Here is a 27,206-nt window from a genome sequence, read left to right on the forward strand (position 1 = left end):
TTCTGGAGTTTAGAAGGATGAGAGGGCATCTTACTGAAACATATAAGATTGTTAAGGGTTTGGACACGCTAGAGGCAGCAAACATGTTCCCAATGTTGGAGTAGTCCAGAACCAGGGGCCACAGTTTAAGAATAAGGTGTAAGCCATTTAGAACGGAGATGAGGAAGCACTTTTTCTCACAGAGAGTGGTGAGTCTGTGGAATTCTCTGCCTCAGAGGGCGGTGGAGGCAGGTTCCCTGGATACTTTAGATATGGGCTCTTAAAGATAGCCAGGGATATGGGGAGAAGGCAGGAATGGGGGTACTGATTGGGGATGATCAGCCATGATCACGTTGAATGGTGGTGCTGGCTCAAAGGGCCGAATGGCCTACTCCTGCACCTATTGTCTATTGTCTATTGTCTAAAACATTTGAAACCGAGCACACTACAGCAGAGATAACGGACTGCTGGAGGCCTGGATAGAGTGGAAGTGGAGGCGTTATTTCCACCATTGTGGGAGTTGGGAGTCCTAAAGAAGGGTCTCGACCCGAAACGTCACCCATTCCTTCTCTCCAGAGAAGCTGTCTGTCCCGCTGGGTTACTCCAGCATTTTGTAGCTATCTTCAGTTTAAACCATCATCTGCAGTTCCTTCCTACATGTGGAAGTTGGGAGGTCATGCAATAAATAACAAATATTGTGCCATAATAATATAGTCTTTTGCTGTTCAGAGCTCAGAGCTTATTCATTGTGGTGTTTAATAGCCTGATGGCTGAAAGGAAGAAGGTGTTCCTGAACCTGGACGTTACAGTTTTCAGGCTCCTGTACCTTCTTATCGATGGCAGCGATGAGATGAGTTTGTGGCCAGGATGGTGTGGGTCCTTGATGATGTTGGCTGCCTTTTTGAGGCAGCGACTGCGATAGATCCCGCTGAATTACTCCTGCATTTTGTGTCTGTCAACACCAGAGATACTCTGGATTACAGGGGCTTGGTGGGATGCCCAGGGATTAAAAGAGTGTTTTAGACAATAGACAATAGGTGCAGGAGTAGGCCATTCGGCCCTTCGAGCCAGCACCGCCATTCAATGTGATCATGGTTGATCATCCCCAATCAGTACCCCGTTCCTGCCTTCTCCCCATCTCCCCTGACTCCGCTATTGCATCCAGAGAATGCATATTGCATATCCTCCTTGAAAGCATCCAGAGAACCGGCCTCCACCGCCCTCTGAGGCAGAGAATTCCACAGACTCACAACTCCCTGTGAGAAAAAGTGTTTCCTCGTCTCCGTTCTAAACGGCTTACCCCTTATTCTTAAACTGTGGCCCCTGGTTCTGGACTCCCCCAACGTCGGGAACATGTTTCCTGCCTCTAGCGTGTCCAAACCCTTAACAATCTCTGTTTTCTCTTGCAAAGCCGAGTGATTTTCCATGGGTTTTTGACAGCACTAATTGATAATGGTGCGTGAATGGCCATTATTGGTGCCAGCGCTGACAGATCTTAACCTTCAACTTTTTTCCCCGTTTAAATATTTCCGGTGTTTCTCCCAGTTTAGCTTTCCTGATGGTGCAATGAAAACACGGTACAGATTTATAATATACAGGGAAATATTTGAGGTCTCTGGTGCCACATTTATTTCAGACTAAGGGCGGCACGGTGGCGCAGCGGTAGAGTCGCTGCCTCACAGCGCCAGAGACCCGGGTTTCAGCCGGACTACGGGTGCTGTCTGTACGGAGTCTTTACGTTCTCCCCGTGACCTGCGTGGGTTTTCTCCGGGTGCTCCGGTTTCTTCCCACATCCCAAAGACGTGCAGTTTTTAGGTTAATTGGCTTTGGTATAAGTAAATTGTCCTTAGTGTGTAGAGTAATGTTAGTGTTCGGCAATCCCTGGATGGCCAAAGGAAAATAAATGAATGTTAAGAGCTGTTAGTCATAAGGTTGTAAATGATAGGAGCAGTATTAGGCTATTCGGCCCATCGGTTCTACGCCGTTCCATCATGGCTGATCTATGTCACAATAGACAATAGGTGCAGGAGTAGGTCATTCGGCCCTTCGAGCCAGCACCGCCATTCAATGTGATCATGGCTGAGCATCCCCAATCAGTACCCCGTTCCTGCCTTCTCCCCATATCCCCTGACTCCGCTATCTTTAAGAGCCCTATCTAGCTCGCTCTTGAAAGTATCCAGAGAACCGGCCTCCACCGCCCTCCGAGGCAGAGAATTCCACAGACTCACAACCGTCACCACTCACTGTGAGAAAAAGTGTATGTTTAATGTTTTATGTGTCATTCCCAACTGTCACTGTATGTCATGTTGTCAGTTGTGGGCGGAGCACCAAGGCAAATTCCTTGTATGTGAATACTTTGCCAATAAACTTAATTATTCATTCATAAACAGAGAGAATTCCACACTCACAACTCTCTGTGTGAAAAAGTAAAAGTGTTTCCTCATCTCCCTTCTAAATAAGTTACCCCTTAATCTTAAACTGTGGCCCCTTGTTCTGGACTCCCCGAACATCGGAAACATGTTTCCCGCCTCCAATAACGTTATATGTATCAATAAGAACCCTCTCATCTAAATTCCAGGCAAAATCATGTGATAGGAGCAGATTTAGGCCATTCGGCCCATCAAGTCTACTCCACCATTCAATCATGGCTGATCAATCTCTCCTAACTCCATTCTTCCTGCCATCTCCCTGTAACCTCTGGCAGAACTTGTCCTGTCATTATCGATGAAGCACCATCAGAAGCGCAAGAAAAATCATTCGGCGGCCGAAGGGCCTGTATTCCCACTGCATCTACTGCAGTGAAGAAAGCTAATGGAATGTTGGCCTTCATAACAAGAGGATTTCAGTGCAGGAGTAGAGAGGTTCTTCTGCAGTTGTATAGGGCTCTGGTGAGACCACATCTGGAGTATTGCGTACAGTTTTGGTCGCCTAATTTGAGGAAGGACATCCTTGTGATTGAGGCAGTGCAGCGTAGGTTCACGAGATTGATCCCTGGACTGTCATATGAGGAAAGATTGAAAAGACTAGGCTTATATTCACTGGAGTTTAGAAGGATGAGGGGGAATCTTATAGAAACATATAAAATTATAAAAAGACTGGACAAGCTAGATGCAGGAAAAATGTTCCCAATGTTGGGCGAGTCCAGAACCAGGGGCCACACAGTCTTAGAATAAAGGGGAGGCCATTTAAGAATGAGGTTAGAATAAACTTTTTCACCCAGAGAGTTGTGAATTTGTGGACTTCCCTGCCACAGAGGGCAGTGGAGGCCAAATCACTGGATGGATTTAAGAGAGAGTTCGATAGAGCTCTAGGGGCTAGCGGAGTCAAGGGATATGGGGAGAAGGCAGGCACGGGTTATTGATTGGGGACGATCAGCCATGATCACAATGAATGGCGGTGCTGGCTCAAAGGGCTGAATGGCCTCCTCCTGCACTTATTTTCTATGTTTCTATCTCTGCAAAAACACGAAGCGGGAGCAAGTGCACCCCAAGCCGGATCCATAATGTATTAGGCGGAGCGCAGAAACTTCAAGCTCTGAGGCTGGTGTGAAGAGCTTGTCTGTGGCACACACAAGCACAGTGTGCCATAATGGTCTGCAAAGGCAACTGCGCCGACTAGCTTGCTATCAGTCAAGAAGCATATGATCGCAGCAGGAGGCTGGAGATAAAGGCTAATTTATGGAGAATTATGCACTCATAATCACACAAAAACCCCAGAAGGGGTGAACATGACTTTGCATCTTTCCTTCAGCGAGCTTCATCTCTCCTTCTTGTTTTGATTATCGCATCCCGAATATTTTTTTTCCCAGCTTTGCTTCCTGCTTTGCTCAAAGCTTTCGAAGCCACATGTTGTGCTTTGTATGAAATCCTGTCAGATTTAATATGGAACATGAAAGTAAACCAGTAATCGTGTGTTAGTTATTCATAAGCTCCGAATATGCACACAGACTGGTGAACAACATTCCAAAAAAAAAAAAAAAAATTCCGTGCGTGTCATTTAGCGGTAAACTAATTTGACCCCTTTGTGCTTGATACTAAATCTTTTCATCAGATGCCACATTTATCTATCATCAGCATGCAAATGATCTGGCAGAAGTACAAAATCATGAGAGGAATAGATCGGGTAGACGCACACAGAGCCTCTCATGCCCAGAGTCGCGGAATCCATAGTTTTAGTTTAGTTTAGAGATACAGCATAGCAACGGCCCTTTGTGAAGCCCACTATCCGAAGAACACTATCCTACACACTGGGGACAATTTATTATACAAAAGCCAAATAACCTCAGTCAGAGGGTGGTGAATCTGTGGAATTCATTGCCACAGAAGGCTGTGGAGGCCAAGTCAGTGGATATTTTTAAGGCAGAGATAGATAGATTCTTAATTAGTACGGGTGTCAGGGGTTGTGGGGAGAAGGCAGGAGAATGAGGATATTTTGAATGAAGATATTATAGACTATAGACAATAGTCGGCCATTCGGTCCTTCGAGCCAGCACCGCTATTCACTAAGATCATGGCTGATCATCCCCAATCAGTACCCCGTTCCTGCCTTCTCCCCATATCCCCTGACTACGCTATCTTTAAGAGCCCTATCTAGCTCTCTCTTGAAAGTATCCAGAGAACCGGCCTCCACCGCCCTCTGAGGCAGAGAATTCAACAGATTCTTAACTCTCTGTGTGTGAAACCTGACAAATTTTTGATTAGTGCGGGTGTCAGGGGTTATGGGGAGAAGGCTGGAGAATGGGGTTGAGAAGGAGAGATAGATCAGCCATGGCGGAGTAGACTCGATGGGCTGAATGGCCTAATTCTGTTCCCATCATTTAAATGCCAATATCATAACTGCCTCAACTAACTAAAGACCCATAAAGCTGCATCGCTACTTCCATCATTCTTCCCAGTATTCAGTCGATGGAGAGGCCTTGATGTGCTTTATTTGTGATTACGTCAATATGCTGGGCCGAACACAGATCTTCAAAGATCTTCAGTGCCCGCTGAGCACTTTAAAGCAAACATGTTGGTTTAAACATAGAAACATAGAAAATAGGTGCAGGAGGAGGCCATTTGGCCCTTCGAGCCAACACCGCCATTCATGGCTGATCATCCACAATCAGTACCCCGTTCCTGCCTCCTTCCCACATCCCCTTGATTCCACTAGCCCCTAGAGCTCTATCCAACTCAGAGGTTTACTTTTCTTGAGAGGGTTGAGGGGGAAGTGGGAGAAATTACCGTGCATTACTTTCCCCTCGTGATGTCACTGCTTTAGTCGACAAATTCCGATCACTTTTCATAAGTGATAGGAGCAGAATTAGGCCATTCGGCCCATCGAGTCTACTCTGCCATTTAATCCTGGCCGGTCTATCTCTCCCTCCTCACCCCATTCTCCTGCCTTCTCTCCGTAAGACCCCTGTCTGGGACCATGTCTGGGATTATGTTGAGGCAGCGTGGTGCTTCAGGCACGGAAATCGCTATCAAAACATGGGGGGGACACAATGTTTTTGCGGCTGCTCGTGCACATGCGCACACACACGAGGCTTTGGCCGTGGGCCCTGTGGACGGTAACATCGGGAACTGACCTGATTGGTGACCGACTCCGAACTCCAGCAACAGCAGCTTCGTCCGCCCCGAATCGCGGGGCTTGAATCGGCCCGTTGGCGGGGGCTTTCATCGGCCGGCGGGGGCTTCAACATCGGGAGCCTCGATCGCCACGATGCAGCAGTTTGATTTTAAGCCGCGCTGGGCGCTGAAAAGCCCCGCGAATGGGCCGTTTTAGCACTTAGAAAGCGTCTGATAAAGTCCGAATTACAAAACATGGGGGGGATTGTTCCCCACCTCTCAAAGCATTGGGTGGGGGGGAGGGGGATGTGTACCCCCCCCGCCCCCTCAGGATTTCCGCCCGTGGCTTGACCAGTCTGCTTGTGTTTTTTGTTCCACCAGCGATGCATCTTCTCGGCCTGAATTGGCAGCTCCAGCAAGTCGACAACTACACGTTTGAAAATGGCAGAGTGAAGACAGAGAGCTCTCCCACCAACGTGGTCACCGCGACTTCGCCCGACGGTGGTAAGAATTTCCTCGCCTCTTTCACCAGCAAAATGCAAAGAATACAACACAGAACAGAGTTCACCTCGGTTTCAGTTCAGTTTAGTTTATTGTCATGTGTACCGAGGTACAGTGAAAAGCTTTTGTTGCGTGCTAACCAGTCAGCGGAAAGACAACACATGATTATAATCGAGCCGTTCACAGTGTACAGATACAGGGTGAAGGGAATAACGTTTAGTGCAAGATATAGCATACGAACAGGCCCTTCTGTGTTGAACATGATGCCAAGACCATACTGAACCAAGACCCAGCCTACTCAACCTCTCCCTATAGCTCACATCCTCTTGTCCTGGCAACATCCTCGTAAATTGTTTCAGAATCCTTTCAAGCTTGACAATATCTTTCCTATAACATGGTGCCCAGAACTAAACACAATATTCTAAATGCTCTTTAAGAAAGAACTGCAGATGCTGGAATATCAAAGGTCGACAAAAATGCTGGAGAAACTCAGCGGGTGCGGAAGCATCTATGGAGCGCAGGAGTAGGTGACGTTTCGGGCCGAAACCCTTCTCCAGACTGAAGAAGGATTTCGGCCCGAAACGTTGCCTATTTCCTTTGGTCCATAGATGCTGCCGCACCCACTGAGTTTCCTCCAGCATTTTCGTCGACCTTCTCTATTCAGATTTGTGAGACACGTTGGCCGGTATGGGCGAGTTGGGCCGAAGGGCCTGTTTCCACGCTGATCACTCTATGATTCTATAACTCTCCTGCCCTATCAATCAGGGGACGCTAACTGTACAAATTGTCTTTGCAAAGACACCACTTTCAAGGCCGGCAAAGTCTTAAATGTCACTTTAGCTGCAGAATGAAGGGTTTGTTAAATTTAGAAATTAGAGCACGGAATATGAATGAGGCCCTCAGATCACAGGCCCTGACATCATCAGGTTTCTCTCCGTTGAATGAACAATTTGTGACATTCCATCTTGATCTGGCCCCTATTAAATAAATCTGTGATTTCACCACTTTATTGTTACATTTGATCCTTGACTTCTTTCTGGTGATAGTTTTATTACGAGCTGTGTCAATTATCTAACCCTTGCCTGAAGATGAGCATCCAGCCCCCTGTACCAGTCAGCTCCATTCAAATCAATCCTGGCCTCCTTAAATAGCCGGCTATCGAGCTGAAGGTTTTAGCACCAGCGATATTTTACTCATCAATTAACCTCATTGTCGTTTTATTATGCTAAAAGCCCACTCAAGTGTTTTTGCATCAAGAACAATGTTATAAATTCTATGTCTGGTTCATATAAGGTTGTTAAATAATCTGAGGTGATTGGGTTTTTTGACGTGTGTGCGTGCATGGGTGCATGTGTGTGTGGGTGCATGCGTGTGTGGTGTGAAACAGTGACCTGTCAGGTTCATAGATGCATAGATACATAGACAATTGATGCAGGAGTAGGCCATTCGGCCCCTTGAGCCAGCACCGCCATTCAATAGGATCATGGCTGATCATCCAGAAAGTTGAAATAGCGACACATTTGGATAGCAGTAACAGGATCGGTCCGAGTCAGCATGGATTTACGAAGGGGAAATCATGCTTGACTAATCTACTGGATTTTTTTGAGGATGTAACTAGGAAAATGGACAAGGGAGAGCCAGTGGATGTAGTGTACCTGGACTTTCAGAAAGCATTTGGTAAGGTGCCACATAGGAGATTAGTGGGCACAATTAGGGCACGTGGTATTGGGGCTAGAGTGCTGACATGGATAGAAAATTGGTTGGCAGACAGGAAACAAAGAGTAGGGATTAATGGGTCCCTTTCAGAATGGCAGGCAGTGACGAGTGGGGTACCGCAAGGCTCATAGAAACATAGAAACATAGAAACATAGAAATTAGGTGCAGGAGTAGGCCATTCGGCCCTTCGAGCCTGCACCGCCATTCAATATGATCATGGCTGATCATCCAACTCAGTATCCCGTACCTGCCTTCTCTCCATACCCTCTGATCCCCTTAGCCACAAGGGCCACATCTAACTCCCTCTTAAATATAGCCAATGAACTGGCCTCAACTACCCTCTGTGGCAGAGAGTTCCAGAGATTCACCACTCTCTGTGTGAAAAAAGTTTTTCTCATCTCGGTTTTAAAGGATTTCCCCCTTATCCTTAAGCTGTGACCCCTTGTCCTGGACTTCCCCAACATCGGGAACAATCTTCCTGCATCTAGCCTGTCCAACCCCTTAAGAATTTTGTAAGTTTCTATAAGATCCCCTCTCAATCTCCTAAATTCTAGAGAGTATAAACCAAGTCTATCCAGTCTTTCTTCATAAGACAGTCCTGACATCCCAGGAATCAGTCTGGTGAACCTTCTCTGCACTCCCTCTATGGCAATAATGTCCTTCCTCAGATTTAGAGACCAAAACTGTACGCTGGGACCGCAGCTAATTACAATATACATCAATGATTTAGTTGAAGGGATTCAAAGTAACATTAGCAAATTTGCAGATGACACAAAGCTGGGTGGCAGTGTGAACTGTGAGGAGGATGCTATGAGAATGCAGGGTGACTTGGACAGGTTAGGTGAGTGGGCAGATGCATGGCAGATGCAGTTTAATGTGAATAAATGTGAGATTATCCACTTTGGTGGCAAAAACAGGAAGGCAGATTATTGGTGTCAAGTTGGGAAAAGCGGAAGTACAACGGGATCTGGGGCAGGCAGTGAATAAAGCGAATGGCATGTTGGCCTTTATAACAAGACGAGTTGAGTATAGGAGCAAAGAGGTCCTTCTGCAGTTGTCAAGGGCCCAAGTGTGACCACACCTGTAGTATTGTGTGCAGTTTTGGTCCCCTAATTTGAGGAAGGACATTCTTAATATTGAGGGAGTGCAGCGTAGGTTCACCAGGTTAATTCCAAGGACGGCGGGACTGTCATTTGCTGAGAGAATGGAGCGACTGGGCTTGTACACTCTGGAGTTTAGAAGGATGAGAGGGTATCTTATTGAAACATATAAGATTATTAAGGGTCTGGACGTGCTAGAGGCAGGAAACATGTTCCCGATGTGGGGGGAGTCCAGAACCAGGAGCCACAGTTTAAGAATAAGGGGTAAGCCATTTAGAATGGAGACAAGGAAACATTTTTTCTCACAGAGAGTTGCGAGTGTGGAATTCTTTGCCTCAGAGGGCGGTGGAGGCTGGTTCTCTGGATGCTTTCAAGAGAGAGCTAGATAGGGCTCTTAAAGATAGTGGAGTCAGGGGATATGGGGAGAAGGCAGGAACGGGGTACTGATTGGGGATGATCAGCCATGATCACATTGAATGGCGTTGCTGGTTCGAAGGGCCGAATGGCCTACTCCTGCACCTATTGTCTATTGATAGTGTTAGTGTGCAGGGATTGCTGGTTGGCGCGGACCCGGTGGGCTGATAGGGCCTGTTTCCGCGCTGAATCTCTAAACTAAAAACTAAACTAAACTAAACTAAAAATAACAATTTGATTTCCTCCGCTGAGCATCAGGTTTCTTGCCTGTGTGGTGGTCTTGCCGACACTGCCTCTGATGATGTGGGTTAACAACCTAGGAGTCTGGCCCAACAAACCACATCCTAGGCCAGGCCTGGTATCCGGGGCTAATCCAGTCCATCCAAACCTTAGAGCGCCTGGGAGTTGCTGTTCCCATGGCCACCGTCCAGGAACTACAGATATATAATACTTGAGCAAGTGAAGCAGGGGATCTAATGGGAAACATAGACAATAGGTGCAGGAGTAGGCCATTCGGCCCTTGTAGCCAGCACCGCCATTCAACATGATCATGGCTGATCATCCCCAATCAGTACCCCGCTCCTGCCTTCTCCCCATATCCCTTGATACCACCGGTAGGCAAGTGGCTGATTCGGGCACTCCAAGCGTGTGTTGCGAACCGTCCCGACGTCGGAGGTTTCGATCATCCCGACGAGAGGGCCTGTACATCCGGTTGTCCGTCGCGACGACTACGGAGGGTTCATGACCCCGACCACAGGTGAACAAAGGAGGAGGACTGGCTGAACTTTGTTGCCTTCTTATAAAGAACACACAATGCACAATAGAATTTAACACAAACATCCACCACAGCATCCTTCACTGTGGTGGATGTTTGTGTTAAATGCTATTGTGTATTGTGTGTTCTTTTTAAGTGTATCGCTGCTGGCAAATTCATTTCACTGCACCTTCGGATGTATGTGACGAATAAAATTGATTTTGATTCCGTTAGCCCTATGAGCTAAATCGCTTGAACTCTCTCTTGAAAACATCCAGTGAATTGGCCTCCACTGCCTTCTGTGGCGGAGAATTCCACTGGAAGGAATTCCGGGCGACACGGTGGCACAGCGGTAGAGTTGCTGCCTCACAGCGCCGGAGACCCGGGTTCAATCCTGACTACTGGTGCTGTCTGTACGGAGTTTGCATGTTCTTCCTGTGGGTTTTCTCTGGGTGCTCCAGTTTACTACCAGCTCCAGGTTTGTAGGTTAATTAGCTTCGATCAAGGTTATATATTCTGCATTGTGAGTGGGATAATGCTAGTGTGCGGGGATCGCTGGTCGGCGCGGACCCAGTGGGCCGAAGGGCCTGTTTCTGCGCAGTATCTCTAAACTAAACTAAAACCATGCTCCTCTGTAGCCGCTGGTTATTTCTTAAAACGTTAGTATAGTTTAGAGATACAGATTGGAAACAAGCCCTTTGACTCAGCGAGTCCACGCCGGCCAGCAATCACACATACACTAGCACTATCCTACACTGTAGGGACTATTTACAGATCAAACAGCAAACCTGCACATCTTTGGGAAGTGGGAGGAAACCTGAGCTCCCAGAGAAGACCCACGCGGGTCCTAGAAACAAACATAGAAACATAGAAAATAGGAGCAGGAGGAGGCCATTCGGCCCTTCGAGCCAACACTGCCATTGCAGATCGTCCCCAATCAATAACCCGTGCCTGCCTTCTCCCCGTATCTCTTGATTCCACTAGCCCCTAGAGCTCTATCTAACTCTCTATTAAATCCATCCAGTGATTTTGCCTCCACTGCCCTCTGTGGCAGGGAATTCCACAAATTCACAACTCTCTGGGTGAAAAAGTTTTTTCTCACCTCAGTCCTAAATGGCCTCCCCTTTATTCTAAGACTGTGGCCCCTGGTTCTGGATTCGCCCAACATTGGGAACAGTTTTCGTGCATCTAACCTGTCACAGTCCTTTTATAATTTTATATGTTTCTATAAGATCCCCCCCCCCTCATCCATCTAAACTCCAGTGAATACAAGCCTAGTCTTTTCCATCTTTCCTCATATGACAGTCCCGCCATCCCAGGGATGAATCTCGTGAACCTACGCTGCACGGCCTCAATCACAAGGATGTCCTTCCTCAAATTAGTAGACCAAAACTGTACACAATACTCCAGATGTGGTCTCACCAGAGCCCTAAACAACTGCAGGAGAACCTCTTTACTCCTATACTGAAATCCTCTTGTTATGAAAGCCAACATATGAAGACCTTGTTATGAAGGTCATTGGGAGAACATACAAACTCCACTCGTCAGGATCAATCTCGGGTCTCTGGCGTTGTGAAGCGGCAACTAAGTTGACGTGTCACTGTGCCGTCCTGGTGCCACCGAGTCTGGTAGTGCGCGCTTTCAAGCTTCTGTACCAGACGGGAGCGGTGGAGAAGTTGGAATGACCGGGGTGGGACAAGTCTTTGATTATTGTTGGTTTTGCCAAGGCAGCGTGAAGTGTAGATGGAGTCGATGGTGGCTGTGCTGTGGGATAGCTGCTTCAATTCATGCTCGTAAGTTCTCGGAGCTGAATTAGGACATTCGGCCCATTAAAATCTACTCTGCCATTCAATCACGGCTGACCTATCGAACCCATTCTCTTGCCTTCTACCCATAACCCCTGACACCCTTACTAATCAAGAATCTATCCATATATGACTTGAAAATATCCATTGACTTGGCCTCCACAGCTGCCAGTGGCAATGAATTCCACAGATGCACCACCCTCTGACTGAAGAAATTCCTTCTCATCCCCTTCCTAAAGGAACATCCTTTAATTCTGAGGGTAGATCCTCTGGTCCCAGATTCTCCCACCAGTGGAAACATCCTCTCCACATCCACTCAATCCATCCAGTCCTTTCACTATGTGGTATGTTTCAATGAGGTGTCCCCTCACCCTTCTAAACTCCAGTGAGTACAGGCCCAGTGCCGACAAAAGCTCATCACAAGTTATTCAGAGGTTTCTTTGAAATACAAACAGTGACATCAGCAGGAGATAATGGGAGGAGGTCAAGGTGTCACAGAATTGGTAGAAAAGGCAGTGAAAATCCACTCAACACTACTCTGGCAAGCTTTTAACTAAGATTATCTCAGCTAAAGTAAATCCACAAGTTGACCACAATTACACTGACATGTTCCAGGAAATGTCTTTATTACATGAGAAATCATTTATTTTATAACCAACCTTTAGTGAAACCTTTAAAGCCCTGTCCCACTGTACGAGTTTATTCAAGAGCTCTCCCGAGTTTAAAAAAAATCAAACTCGTGGTAAGCACGGAGAATGTACGTAGCGGGTACGTCGGAGCTCGGGGACGTCTCTTAGCGGCTCGCAACGCTAACGGCAGGTACTCGGGAAACGCGGTAAGCTCGTGAAGACACGTGAAGATTTTTCAACGTGTTGAAAAATGTCCACGAGAGCCCCGAGTACCCACGAGTGGCCATTACCGTAAATCTCCGAGTTTGAATCAGAGGAGAACTCTTGAATTAGTTTGTACAGTGGGACATGCCCATTAGTGAATTTGATTTTACTGAAAGGACTCTGATACGTTTTAGATTAGTTTATTATTGTCACGTGTACCAAGATACAAGCTTACTGTTGGGTAGGATCACAGCTTGGTTTGGGAACAGCTTTGCCCAAGACCTCGAGCAAATGCATAAAGATGTGGATGTAGCCCAGTCCATCACACACAGACCACACTCCCCACCATTGTAGATGTAGCCCAGTCCATCACACACACCACACTCCCCACCATTGTAGATGTAGCCCAGTCCATCACACAGACCACACTCCCCACCATTGACCCCATCCACACTTCACTGTACAGGGCTCTGGTGAGACCACATCTGGAGTATTGTGTACAGAGCTTTTGGTCTCCTAATTTGAGGAAGGACATCCTTGTGATTGAGGCAGTGCAGCGTAGGGTCACGAGATTGATCCCTGGGATGGCGGGACTGTCATATGAGGAAAGATTGAAAAGACAAGGCTTGTATTCACTGGAGTTTAGGATGAGGGGGTTTCTTATAGAAACATATAAAATTATAAAAAGACTGGACAAGCTAGATGCAGGAAAAATGTTCCCAATGTTAGGCGAGGCCAGGACCAGGGGCCACAGTCTTAGAATAAAGGGGAGGCCATTTAAGACTGAGGTGAGAAAAAACGTTTTCACCCAGAGAGTTGTGAATTTGTGGAATTCTCTGCCACAAAGGGCAGTGGAGGCCAAATCACTGGATGGATTTAAGAGAGAGTTAGATAGAGCACCAGGGGCGAGTGGAATCAAGGGATATGGGGAGAAGGCAGGAATGGGTTATTGATTGGGGACGATCAGCCATGATCACAATGAATGGCGGTGCTGGCTCAAAGGGTCGAATGGCCTCCTACTGCACCTATTTTCTGTTTCTATGTGTCTACACTTCACGCTGCCTCGGGAAAGCAGCCGACATCATCAGCGTCTTGTCCCTGTCCCACCCCAGTCATTCCTTCTTCTCCCCGCTCCCGTCCGGCAGAAGGTACAGAAGCTTGAGAGCGCGCACCACCAGACTCAGGAACAGCTTCTTCCCCTCTGTTATCAGGCTTCTGAATGGCCCTTCCATAAGCTAGGGTACTGTCCGATTCACCTCTACCCCATTGCGGACATTGGACTTTGTCTGTGGAACTGATGCGCTACAATGCTGAGAACTATATTCTGCACTCTGTATCTTCCCCATTGCTCTACCTATTGGACTGGAAATCAACATGATTGTATGTATGTATAGTTTTATCTGCAAAGTGACGTTTTTCACTGTACCTGGGTACACGTGATAATAATAAAGCTAAGTCTAAAACTAACTGGGAAAAGATACAAAGCGCTGGAGTAACACAGCGTGTCGGGCGACAACTCTCGAGAATGTGGATAGGTGACGTTTTGGGTCGGGAACTTTGGGAGTCATAGTGTCAGAGTCACAGAGTAATACGGTGCGGAGACAGGCCCTTCGGCCCAACTTGCCTACCCTTGAGGCTGGGGCTATCCCAACGGTTAACATACAGCTAGGTACATGGATAGGACAGGTTTGGCGGGATATGGGCCAAGCACAGGCAGGTGGGACTAGTGTAGATGGGGACGTGTTGGTCGGTGCGGGCATGTTGGCCTGTTTCCACACTGTATCACTCTGACTCTGTGTACTGAGGTACAGTGAAAAGCTTTATTTTGCATGATGTACAAAGATTAGATAATTCTATAAATAAGCTAAACTCAGTGGGACCCGTTGGGTCCCATGTTCACACGGGAGGGCTGGTCCCCCGACACAATATTCCACCTCTCCACCAATTCCAATATTGATGGCTTTCTGGAGCGCTGGTATGGGTGTTGTTGGCTGCAGGGACTACTGGTCTCCAGAGGGCTAGTATGGACATTGTGGGCCAAATAGATTCTTGGGGTGGCAACTCAGTCCCTCAAGCCTGATGTGCTGGCAGCTCACTCACGGCTGGTGGGCTGGCAGTTGACTCACGGCTATTCCTTGAAATGCAAGGCCACCAAATTCAAATCCATTTTCCTACCATTTCAAGCAGGGTGCAAGGCCACCAAATTCAACTGCAGCTTCATACCATTTCAAGCAGGGTGCAAGGCCACCACATTCAAATGTTGCTTCATACCATTTCAAGCAGGGTGCAAGGCCACCACATTCAAATGCAGTTTCATACCATTTCAAGCAGGGTGAAACCACCATAAAACCACACAAAACACCACACTCACAGTTCAGTAGACATTCAGTGTGTTCAGTTGATTCACAGCTCAGACAGAGTCATGACCCCTCCCTCCCCCATCATGCACAGACTGAGCCACACCCACACTTCCGGGGTTTATAATCCCTCCCCCTCCCACCGGAAAAGGTGTAGCCTTCATGGCATGATTGACAGGAGAGAGATTCTCAACATTTATTAAACACTAATAACACTTTTATTTTTCATTGATGGGAAGAATCCTCTGCACCTGATGAGCGGAGGGGGGCTGAGTAAGATAGCCAAAAGTCACAGCCGTAAGTGGTAACGTTTTATCTAAAATCAATATAGTGCAAACAGGAAGTTGTCAAGTTTAGACAAACAACCATTTGCAGTGCCTTTTACTTCAACCCAAACCCCCCAAACAACCCTTTGCAGTGCCTTTTTACTTCTACCCAAAACCCCCAAACAACCCTTTGCAGTGCCTTTTTACTTCAACCCCCCAAACAACCATTTGCAGTACCTTATTACTTCAACCCAAACCCCTCAAACAACCATTTGCAGTGCCTTTTTACTTCAAACCAACCATATTTTCATTTTCAAACCACATTAAGGGCACTCACAGTTGAGTAGACATGTGTACAATGTTATTCAGAGCTCAGAGAGATGTGACCCTCTCGCTTCCTCCATCTTGCAGAGACTGAGGCATACCACTTCCGGGTTTTATAGTCCCTCCCCCCTCCCATCAGCAGGGAGAAAGGCAATTAAAAAAAAACATTAATATCTCTCTGATTTTTCATCGATGGGAATAATCCTCCAGTCCAGTCAGGTGGAGGGGGTCTCTGAGCAAGGTGGCTAAAAATGACGGCCGTACGTGGTAGCGTTCTCTCGGAAATCACATCGCAGTGAGTCAAAAGCGGTCAAGATCTTACTTTTAGTAATATCGATATACTTTATACATCTCTATAAAACCATCCTCCTGCGCTCTATGGAATAGAGTCCGAGGTTACTCAATCTCTCCCCATAGCTTAGACCCTCGAGTCCTGGCAACATCTTTGTAGATCTCAGCTTGGAAAAGGGTACAGAGGAGGTCAAGTCGTCAAGTCAAGTTTATTCCACATACACATATGAGATGAGCAGTGAAATAAAAAGTGGCAATGCTTGCCGATTGTGCAAAAAACTACAAAACAGAATGGAACAGAATCACATATTCACATCTTGCATATTTGTGGGAGGAAAAAAAAGAAAAAAACAGCAATTTAAAAAAAACACCACACAACAGTAAATTGGTACAATAAATGGCCTGTCCCACTTGCATGCGATTGCGTGCGTTTGGCTCGAACAAACTGAAGCGAAGTTCGCGCTAAGTACGCGCTATGTTTGCGCGTGCGTCATTTGCGTCATGCTTACCAAACAGCTGGGCAGTAGGCGGGCCGACTGAATTTGGGCGGTGACGTCATCACGCAACGCCACGTCGGGCGGTGACATCATCGCACAATGCCACACGCTAGGCGTACGCCGTCAAGATGCTGCGTACGACCGCAATGCGCCTGAGTGCCAACAGGCCATTGGCGCGCGAAGATTTCGGCCACTGACAGAATTTCGGATCCCCGCGCGATGTCGGGTCCAGTCCCACACAACTCCACGCCTCTAAGTGGGACCGGCCCTGCGCGGCCATACAGTGCCCGAACGCTCAAGCGACCACAAGGTCGCATAATTTGCAAGCCAAGGTCGCTTAAGTAGGGCAGGCCCTTTAGTTAGCCCCTGGTGAGATAGCAGTTTACAGTCCTAATAGCCTACGGGAAGAAACTCCTTCTCATCCTCGCCGTTCTCACAGCATGGCAACGGAGGCATTTGCCTGCCCATAGCAGCTGGAACAGTCCGTTGCTGGGGTGGAAGGGGTCTCCCATGATCTTGTTGGCTCTGAAGTTGCACCTTCTGTTGTATAATTCCTGCAGGGGGGCGGGTGTGGTTCCCATAGTGCGTTCTGCCGAACTCACTACTCTCTGCAGAGCCTTCTTGTCCTGGGCAGAGCAATTCCCAAACGTTTACAAGCGTTGAGGGGTATTAGCTCCTGGCTGAGGTTAGATAGACTTGGATTGTTTTCATGTTTCCTGAGATTGAGGGGAATCCTGGTCAGCATGGACTTTGGGCCGAATGGCCTCTTTCTGACCTGTGTGTCTCTAAGATTAGCGGGTCATTATCCAACATAGCTGAAATCACAGTGAGGCATGAGTCTTTCTGAACCGGAGACTCTCCTAGAGTAACTCAGCGGGTCAGGCAGCATCTCTGGAGAGAAGGAATGGGTGACTTTTCGGATCAAGACCCTCGTTCAAAGTCTTGAAGGAGGGTCTCGACCGGAAACATCACCCATTCCTTCTCCCCAGAGATGCTGCCTGTCCCGCTGAGTTACTCCAGCATGTTTTGTATATCTTCGGTTTAAAACCAGCATCTGCAGTTCCCTCCTATACATGCGATCTTTCCTTGCCGAACTTCCAGATAATCAGTACACTGTAAATGGTTCGATTGTAATCATGTATTGTCTTTCTGCTGACTAGTTAGCACGCAACAAAAGCTTTTCACGGTACCTCCGTACACGTGACAATAAACTAAACGGAACTGATGTTACGTTTCATATCATCCCAACAATAGACAATAGGTGCAGGAGTAGGCCATTCGGCCCTTCGGGCCAGCACCGCCATTCAATGTGATCATGGCTGATCATCCACAATCAGTACTCCGTTACTGCTTTCTCCCCATATCCCCTGACTCCGCTATCTTTAAGAGCCCTATCTAGCTCTCTCTTGAAGGTATCCAGAGAACCGGCCTCCACCGCCCACTGAGGCAGAGAATTCCACAGACTCACAACTCTCTGTGTGGCTTCCTCCCACATTCCAAAGACGTGTGGGCTGATAGGTTAATTTGCTTGGCATGAGTGTAAAATTGTCTAGTGTTAGTGTGCGGGGATCGCTGTTCGGTGTGGACTTGGTGGGCTGAAGGGCCTGTTTCCGCGCTGTATCTCTAAATCTGAAGCTAAAGCTAAAACAACGTTACCACCACCACTCACAGTGGTCCCGGGTACATATGTCTGCTGACCTACCAAATTCCTGATGCTAACCTAAGAAAATAAAGTTATCAAAATTAAGATGCCATTCAGAATTTTTTTTTTGCTTGGCCCTTATTTCTACAATGGGGGCAGTGTCTAGAAAAGGGAGCATTGGAATGTAGTTATTTTCCCCCTTGCTTTACCAAAGGTATCAGATTATATAATCAGTATGTGGTTGCTTGTTTTAGATCGGTGCCAGTGGAATCTGGTAAAATGGACATGTTTAATTTGCAACAGCTCTGACCAAAGCCTCAGTCAATTGGGATTAAACAAAACCAGCCTCCTGACATGTTTACCCAACAATCTCACGTTATGTTTTCCTGTTTGGTCTTTGCCTGCTGGACTGATGATTAACATGAGCGGCTTCTCAGATTAGATCCTCCCTTTGTCCCGACTCGACCATGCCCCATCGACAGTAGTCCTATTTGTCCACGTTTGGCCCATATCCCTCTAAACCTTTCCTATGGAGAGAATGGAGTGGCTGGGCTTGTACACTCTGGAGTTTAGAAGGATGAGAGGGCATCTTATTGAAACATATAAGATTATTCATGGTTTGGACAAGCTAGAGGCAGGAAACATGTTCCCGATGTTGGGGGAGTCCAGAACCAGGGGCCACAGTTTAAGAATGAGGGGTAAGCCATTTAGAACGGAGACGAGGAAACACTTTTTCACACAGAGAGTTGTGAGTCTGTGGAATTCTCTGCCTCGGAGGATTACCCTTGCATCCCCTCTCTCTCTGTCCCTCCCCCACCCTAGTTCTCCAACTGGTTGCACTGTCCTCCTGATTAAATTTTACTGATTGAACAGCCTGTCACCTTCCCCTCAGCTAACAGTGTCAGATTTACCTACAGACCAGGTAGTCTGAAGCCCAGGACCTCAAAACCTAAGGGGCCTCCGGCCAAGGTGTGTAATATTTTTGACACTGTCATAGGGCTTTCTTACATATGCTGTCACAACGCAGTGTAGTCTCTAAACAACCCTTCCTTGCCCTCCATTTCAGAATAATACTGTTTTAAGCCGATAACTCAACACTAGCACTGGCAATAAACACATTTTCAAAAAGCGCAGCTTTCCAGCCCCTCGACTCATTGGCCACGCTCGGCTGCACATCGGTGTCAATCTGGTGGCACCGGGGTCCCGTAAACTTTCTGACGTGCTCCAGTAAACAGCGATGGCGGGTGCAGCCAGGGAACATCTTTGGATACTTGCAGGTTTCAAAAGTCAAAACTCAGGGGAAGTATGAAAGTGCAAAGATTAGAGGTGCAAAGATTATAGCAAAAGTTTTTCACAGTGTTAATGTTAACATTTATGCTTTTTGTTTTCAATCACTACGGTATTTAACAATAACATTTGATGTCCTTTGGAGATGGAATTGTGAATCGCGGATTTTTAAACGCCCATCATCATCCTTGGCTTTGCTCAAATTATTTAAAACACTCTTCCATCTCCGTCTAGTGGTGGGGGTGGGGGATTGGGAGGGGCCTCACGTGGAATAGCCTATCAATCAATCAAGCAATCAATTTTATTTCTATAGCACATTTAAAAACAACTCGCTTTGACCAAAGTGCTGCCCATCAGTGCAGGTACTAACGTGCTACATACAATGGTACACAGAGCTAACAATACATACATACACTGTTTACAGCGCTGCCTCAGAGGGCCTCAAAAACGCTTGTGAGTAGAAATAGGTTTTGAGCCTCGACTTAAAGGAGTCGATGCAGTTCTGATGAGGAGAGGGATGCTGTTCCACGGTTTAGGAGCTGCAACCGCAAAAGCGCGGTCACCCCTGAGCTTAAACCCTGACCGCGGGATAGTCAGTAGCCCCAAGTCGGCCTGGAGGTAGAATGGTGGGTTGGAAGATTTTTTGATAGACGGGGATATGAGGCCTAGGGCCTCTCTTCATCTAAATCGGCCCTGGCTAACAATGTACCATTCTACATCCTACATGAAGGGTCTCACCCCGAAAAGTCACCCGTTCCTTCTCTCCAGAGATGCTGCCCGTCCCGCTGAGTTACTCCAGCATTTTGTGTCTGCCAGTCTACATTTTCTTGCTTATCATCCCTTTTGATCTGTGTTTTCACGCCTTGCCCTTCCACGTCTCTCTGTATCCCTCAGCCCTGATTCTCAGTCTGGAGAAGGGGCTCGACCCGAAACATCACCCATTTCTTTTCTCCAGGGATGCTGTCTGTCTCGCTGAGTTACTCCAGCATTTCGTGTCTATCTCTGGAGAAAATGGATAGACGACTCTTCAGATTCCAGTTTTAGGAGATGCTCCCTGTAAATATTGTAAACAATATCATAACTGATATTTCAGGTAGTCCCTGCTTTCTCCCTCCTTCCCCTCCCATTCCCAGCTCTCCCACAGCCCACTGTCTCCGCCTCTTCCTTTCTTCTTCCCCCCCCCCCCCCCACCCCCACATCTGTCTGAAGAAGGGCCTCGACCCGAAACGTCACCTATTCCTTCGCTCCATAGATGCTGCCTCACCCGCTGAGTTTCTCCAGCACTTTTGTCAACCTTCGATTTCTCCAGCATCTGCAGTTCTTTCTTAAACATATATATATCCACACACACTCTTTCTATCTATCGCTTTCTCTCTCACACACACACTTTTGTTTCCTGGCGTGTCATTAACTAAAGGATGAGGGGTGATTAACGTATAAAATTATAAAAGGACTGGACAAGCTAGATGCAGGAAAAATGTTCCCAATGTTGGGCAAGTCCAGAACCAGGGGCCACAGTTTAAGAATAAGTAGTAAGCCATTTAGAACGGAGAATAAAGGGGAGGCCATTTAAGACTGAGGTGAGAAAAAACGTTTTCACCCAGAGAGTTGTGAATTTGTGTAATTCCCTGCCACAGAGGGCAGTGGAGGCCAAATCACTGGATGGATTTAAGAGAGAGTTAGATAGAGCTCTAGGGGCTAGTGGAGTCAAGGGATATGGGGAGAAGGCAGGCACGGGTTATTGATAGGGGACGATCAGCCATGAACACAATGAATGGCGGTGCTGGCTCGAAGGGCCGAATGGCCTCCTCCTGCACCTATTGTCTATGTTTCTGTGTGCCTGTGACTGGAAACCTTGCATTCACAAACTGTTCTCTTTCTTTGAAGGAAAGTTTGGATTCCCTCACCAGGAGAACAACACCATCGATTCGGGAGAGGTGGACCTTGGCCGCCGGGCGATACAGGAGGTCCCTCCCGGTGTCTTTTGGAGAGCGCAGCTCTACGTTGACCAGCCCCAGTTCCTGAAGTTCAACATCTCCCTCCCGAAGGATGCGCTGATCGGTGTGTACGGGAGAAAGGGTCTCCCTCCCTCCCACACCCAGGTACGGCTCCTCACTATAACTGTTCTATTTGATCGCAGGGTTCACCAGGTTAATTCCCGGGATGGCGGGACTGACATATGATGAAAGAATGGGTCGACTGGGCTTGTATTCACTGGAATTTAGAGGGGATCTTATAGTAGCGTAACATTCTTAAGGGATTGGACAGGCTGGATGCAGGAAAATGTTTTAGAAACATAGAAATTAGGTGCAGGAGTAGGCCATTCGGCCCTTCGAGCCTGCACCGCCATTCAATATGATCATGGCTGATCATCCAATTCAGTATTCCGTACCTGCCTTATCTCCATACCCTCTGATCCAGGACAAACAGACTCAGGAATAGCTGCTTCCCGAGAATTATATCTACCATAAATTCAAATCCACACATGCACTGACTACACCGCCCAACACGGACTTCCATCTGTATATATGTATATATGAATGTAGCGCCGTAGAATTTGTGCACCTATTCCCCCCCCCCCCATCTCCCTTCTGTTTTGTTTTTCTGTTTCTTGTTTTTTGTGTAAAATTGTATGTATGCACTGAGTACGAGCAGCTTTCAGTTTCACTATACATGTATAGTGACAATAAATGGCATATATATATCTATCCCCTTAGCCACAAGGGCCACATCTAACTCCCTCTTAAATATAGCCAATGAACTGGCCTCGACTACCCTCTGTGGCAGAGAGTTCCAGAGATTCACCACTCCCTGTGTGAAAAAAGTTCTTCTCATCTCGGTTTTAAAGGATTTCCCCCTGATCCTTAAGCTGTGACCCCTTGTCCTGGACTGCCCCAACATCGGGAACAATCTTCCTGCATCTAGCCTGTCCAACCCCTTAAGAAGTTTGTAAGTTTCTATAAGATCCCCTCTCAATCTCCTAAATTCTAGAGAGTATAAACCGAGTCTATCCAGTCTTTCTTCATAAGACAGTCCTGACATCCCAGGAATCAGTCTGGTGAACCGTCTCTGCACTCCCTCTATGGCAATAATGTCCTGCCTCAGATTTGGAGACCAAAACTGTATGCAATACTCCAGGTGTGGTCTCACCAAGACCCTGTACAACTGCAGTAGAACCTCCCTGCTCCTATACTCAAATCCTTTTGCTATGAAAGCTAACATACCATTCTCTTTCTTCACTGCCTGCTGCACCTGCATGCCTACCTTCAATGACTGGTGTACCATGACACCCAGGTCTCGCTGCATCTCCCCTTTTCCTAGTTGGGGGAGTCCTGAACCAGGGACCACAGTTACCAATAAGGGGTAGACCATTTAGGACTGAGATGAGGAATCTGTGGAATTCTCTGCCACAGAAGGCAGTGGAGGCCAATTCACTGGATGTATTCAAGAGAGAATTAGATTTAGATCCTAGGACTAACAGAATCAAGGGATATGGGGGAGAAGGCAGGAATGGGGTACTGATTGGGGATGATCAGCCATGATCATATTGAATGTCGGTGCTTGCTCGAAGGGCCAAATGGCCTCCTCCTGCACCTGTTGTCTATTGTCTATTGACACAGTCGCCACCCTGTGACCTACTGTGACCGCGTGGGTTTCCTCCGGGAGCTCCGGTTTCCACCAGGCCAAAGACGTGCGGCCTTGTAGATTAATTGGCTTCTGTAAAATGCCCCAAGTGTGTAGGGGTTGGATGTGGAGGTGGGATAATGTATATATTGTGCGAATGGGCGATTGATGATTCTCGTGGGTTGAAGGGCCTTTCTCTTATACTATGTTCCCCATTATTTAGCTGAGCAATGAATGCAGTCATAGAATCAAACAGCACAAAATACAGACTCCAGTCTGAAGCCTAGAGTCTGAAGCAGTGCTCTGACCTGAAACGTCACCCATCCTTTTTCTCCACTGATCCTGCCTGTTCCGCTCAGTTACTCCAGTCCGTAGTGTGTCTATCTTCGGTATAAAGCAGCATCTGAAGTTCCTTCAATAGACAATAGACAATAGGTGCAGGAGAAGGCCATTTGGCCCTTCGAGCCATTCAATGTGATCATGGCTGATCACCCCCAATCACTACCCCGTTCCTGTCTTCTCCCCATATAACCATATAACCATATAACAATTAAAGCACGGAAACAGGCCATCTCGACCCTTCTAGTCCGTGCCAAACACGTATTCTCCCCTAGTCCCATATACCTGCGCTCAGACCATAACCCTCCATACCTTTCCCGTCCATATAACTATCCAATTTATTTTTAAATGATAAAAACGAACCTGCCTCCACCACCTTCACTGGAAGCTCATTCCACACACAGTAAAGAAGTTCCCCCTCATATTACCCCTAAACTTCTGTCCCTTAATTCTCAAGTCATGTCCCCTTGTTTGAATGTTCCCTACTCTCAGTGGGAAAAGCTTATCCACGTCAACTCTGTCTATCCCTCTCATCATTATAAAGACCTCTATCAAGTCCACCCTTAACCTTCTGTGCTCCAAAGAATAAAGCCCTAACTTGTTCAACCTTTCTCTGTAACTTAGTTGCTGAAACCCAGGCAACATTCTAGTAAATCTCCTCTGTACTCTCTCCCTGACTCCGCTATTTTAAAGAGACCTATCTAGCTCTCTCTTGAAAGCATCCAGAGAACCTACCTCACCGCCCTCTGAGGCAGAGAATTCCACACTCACCACTCTCTGTGGGAAAAAGTGTTTCCTTGTCTCCGTTCCAAATGACTGACTCCTTATTCTTAAACTGTGGCACTCCTACACACTCTCACTGTATGCTGCCCTGTTTCAAATCAATTGTCCATTTCTACATCTCAAGTTCTTATCCAAGCAAGACGCTCCCCAAACAGCGGAGAAGTCCCTTCCCAATTCACTCAATCTTCAACATAATTTAAAAAATTCTATTAAAAATATTCAATTAACCTTCTTTGCTCCATTGATAGTGATGTTAGTGATTCATTCTTCTCTTAATACTGTTGCCTCCCATGCCTCTGGTACATGGAGAGTCTCCCTGTGTCTCTCCGCATGTGCCTGCGCCATGATGGGCCTGTGCCATTTACGCGACTTTTTCGGCGACTTGCCGGCACCTGTCGTAGGTCGTTGCCGGTCGCTGAAAATGTTCGACGTTGAAAATCCAGCGGGGACCAGAAAGAAGTTACGACTCTTTGAGCGACTGAGGAGACGACTCACGACCGTACAGGGGCCATGTCGCGGGGTGAAGCCCGTATGGTCGCCCAAAGAGTCGTACCTTGTTCTGGTCACCGCTGGATTTTCAACATGTTGAACATTTTCGGCGACCTGCTTTGCGACTGTGACGGGTGCCGGCAGTCGCCGAAAAAGTTGCGTAAGTGGAACAGGCCCATTAAGCCCCTGTCCCACTTAGGAGACCTAAACAGCAACCTCTGGTGACCTTGCCCGCCACCCAAAAAAAAATGTCAAGGTCGAGGTGACCTGCAACCTCCTACCACCTCCCACCCATTTGTTGAAAACCATATAACCATATAACCATATAATATAACAATTACAGCACGGAAACAGGCCATCTCGACCCTTCTAGTCCGTGCCGAACACATAATCTCCCCATGTCCCATATACCTGCGCTCAGACCATAACCCTCCATTCCCTTCCCATCCATATAACTATCCAATTTATTTTTAAATGATAAAAACGAACCTGCCTCCACCACCTTCACTGGAAGCTCATTCCACACAGCCACCACTCTCTGAGTAAATAGGTTCCCCCTCATGTTACCCCTAAACTTCAGTCCCTTAATTCTCATGTCATGTCCCCTTGTTTGAATCTTCCCTACTCTCAGTGGGAAAAGCTTTTCCACGTCAACTCTGTCTATCCCTCTCATCTCTCAAAAATAGGGAGAGATAGATCAGCCATGATTGACTGGCAGAGTAGACTTCAAGGGCCGAATGGCCTAATTCTGCTATCACTTATGACCTTATGACATGCTGTGGAGCCAAGTCAGTGGCTATTTTTCAGAGAAGGAAAACCTTCCTCGACAATGAAGAAAACCGGCTTCGACTAGACCTGCGACTAAAAAATGATCGTTTTTTAAAACGGCAACCTATTTTTAGTTGAGGTCGGTTTTAATCATGATGAAAAAATAGCAGCAACTTAGATGAAGCCTCGATCACGCGGAAACCACTTTCAACCATTAGGGAGAGTGACCAAAACCTCCGGTGACCTCATGGAAACCTTGAGTGGCGGGCAAGGTCACCAGAAGTTGCTGTTAAGGTCTACCAAGTGGGGCTGGGGCTTAAGTCTCCTTAAATATACTTCTACCCTCATTGAGTATAGAAGATAGACATCAAATGCTGGATTAACTCAGCGGGTCAGGCACCATCTCTGGAGAGGATGGATAGGTGACGTTTCAGGCCGAGATCCTTCCTCAGACCAGTCTTGACCTGAAACATCAACTATTCCTCTTCTCCGTAGATGCTGCCCGACCCGCGGAGTTACTCCTGAATGTTGAGTTTATTTTCATTTTAAACCAACATCTGCAGTTCCTGCTTACACACCTCAAGTATAGAAGTTGGGAGGTTATGGCGATTTAAGACGTTATTTAAGACGATTGCGAAGCCACAATCAGAGTAATGTTGAAGAAAGAACTGCACGTGCTGGAAAAATCAAAGTGCTGGAGAAACTCAGCGAGTGAGGCAGCATCTATGGAGCGAAGGAATTTGCGATGTTTCGGGTCCTCTTGAAATAAATGCTAGCATTTGTTTCAAAAGGGCTTGTATACAAAAACAGGGATGTAATGCTGAGGCTCTATAAGGTGCTGGTAAGGCCACATTTGGAATATTGTGAGCAATTTTAGGCACCATCTCTGAGGAAGGATGTGATGGCTCTGGAGAGGGTCCAGAGGAGGTTTACAAGAATGATCCCAGGAATGAGTGGATTAACATATGATGAGCGTTTGTCGACACTGGGCCTGTACTCGCTGGAGTTTAGAAGAATGAGAGGGGGCCTCATTGAAACTTACAGTATAGTGAAAGGCTTGGATAGAGTGGATGTGGAGAGGATGTTTCCACTAGTGCGAGAGTCTAGGACTAGATGTCACAGCATCAGAATTAAGGGACATTATTTTAGGAAGGAGATGAGGAGAAATTTCTTTAGTCAGAGGGTGGTGAATCTGTGGAATTCATTGCCACAGGCGGCTGTGGAGACCAAGGCAGTGGATATTTTTAAGGGAGGGATTGATAGATTCTTGATCAGTACAGGTCTCAGGGGCTATGGGGAGAGGACAGGAGAATGGGGTTGAGAGGGAGAGATAGATCAGCCATGATTGACTGGCAGAGTAGACTTGAAGGGCCGAATGGCCTAATTCTACTATCACTTATGGCCTTATGACATGCTGTGGAGCCAAGTCGGTGGATATTTTTCAGAGATAGATAGATTCTTGATTAGTACAGGTCTCAGGGGTTATGGGGAGAAGACAGGAGAATGGGGTTTCGAGGGAGAGATAGATCAGCCATAAATGAATGGTGGAGTAGACTTGATGGGCCGAATGGCCTAATTCTACTCCTATCACATGACCTTATGACCTCATGCTGCTGCTGAGATACCGCTGCACTTTGTGTCCATCTTTGGTGTAAACCAACATCTGCAGTTCTTTATTTCTAGATGATCCTTGAGCTGTCTTGTTGCGTTTAGTTTATTGTCACGAGGTACAGTGAAAGGCTATACATGATTACAATCGGGCCGTCCACAGTGTACAGAAACATGATGAAGAAAATAACTCAAAGAACGTTTAGTGCAAGATAAAGCCAGTAGCGCCTGATCAATGAGGTAGATGGTAGTTCAGGCCCACTCACTGGTTGTGGTAGGA

General features: G+C 47.0%; 1 protein-coding gene across 1 annotated transcript in view; it reads left to right on the forward strand.

The window, feature by feature from the left end:
* LOC129714803 (teneurin-3-like) overlaps positions 1–27,206 on the forward strand; it is a 282,436-nt gene that overhangs the window by 90,207 nt on the left and 165,023 nt on the right. Inside the window, 2 exon segments of the mRNA XM_055664649.1 lie at positions 5,910–6,032; positions 21,203–21,417. Coding sequence (XP_055520624.1) covers positions 5,910–6,032; positions 21,203–21,417 — 338 coding nt within the window.

Source organism: Leucoraja erinacea, chromosome 41, assembly GCF_028641065.1.
Source record: "Leucoraja erinacea ecotype New England chromosome 41, Leri_hhj_1, whole genome shotgun sequence".
NCBI classification, from domain to species: Eukaryota; Metazoa; Chordata; class Chondrichthyes; order Rajiformes; family Rajidae; genus Leucoraja; species Leucoraja erinaceus.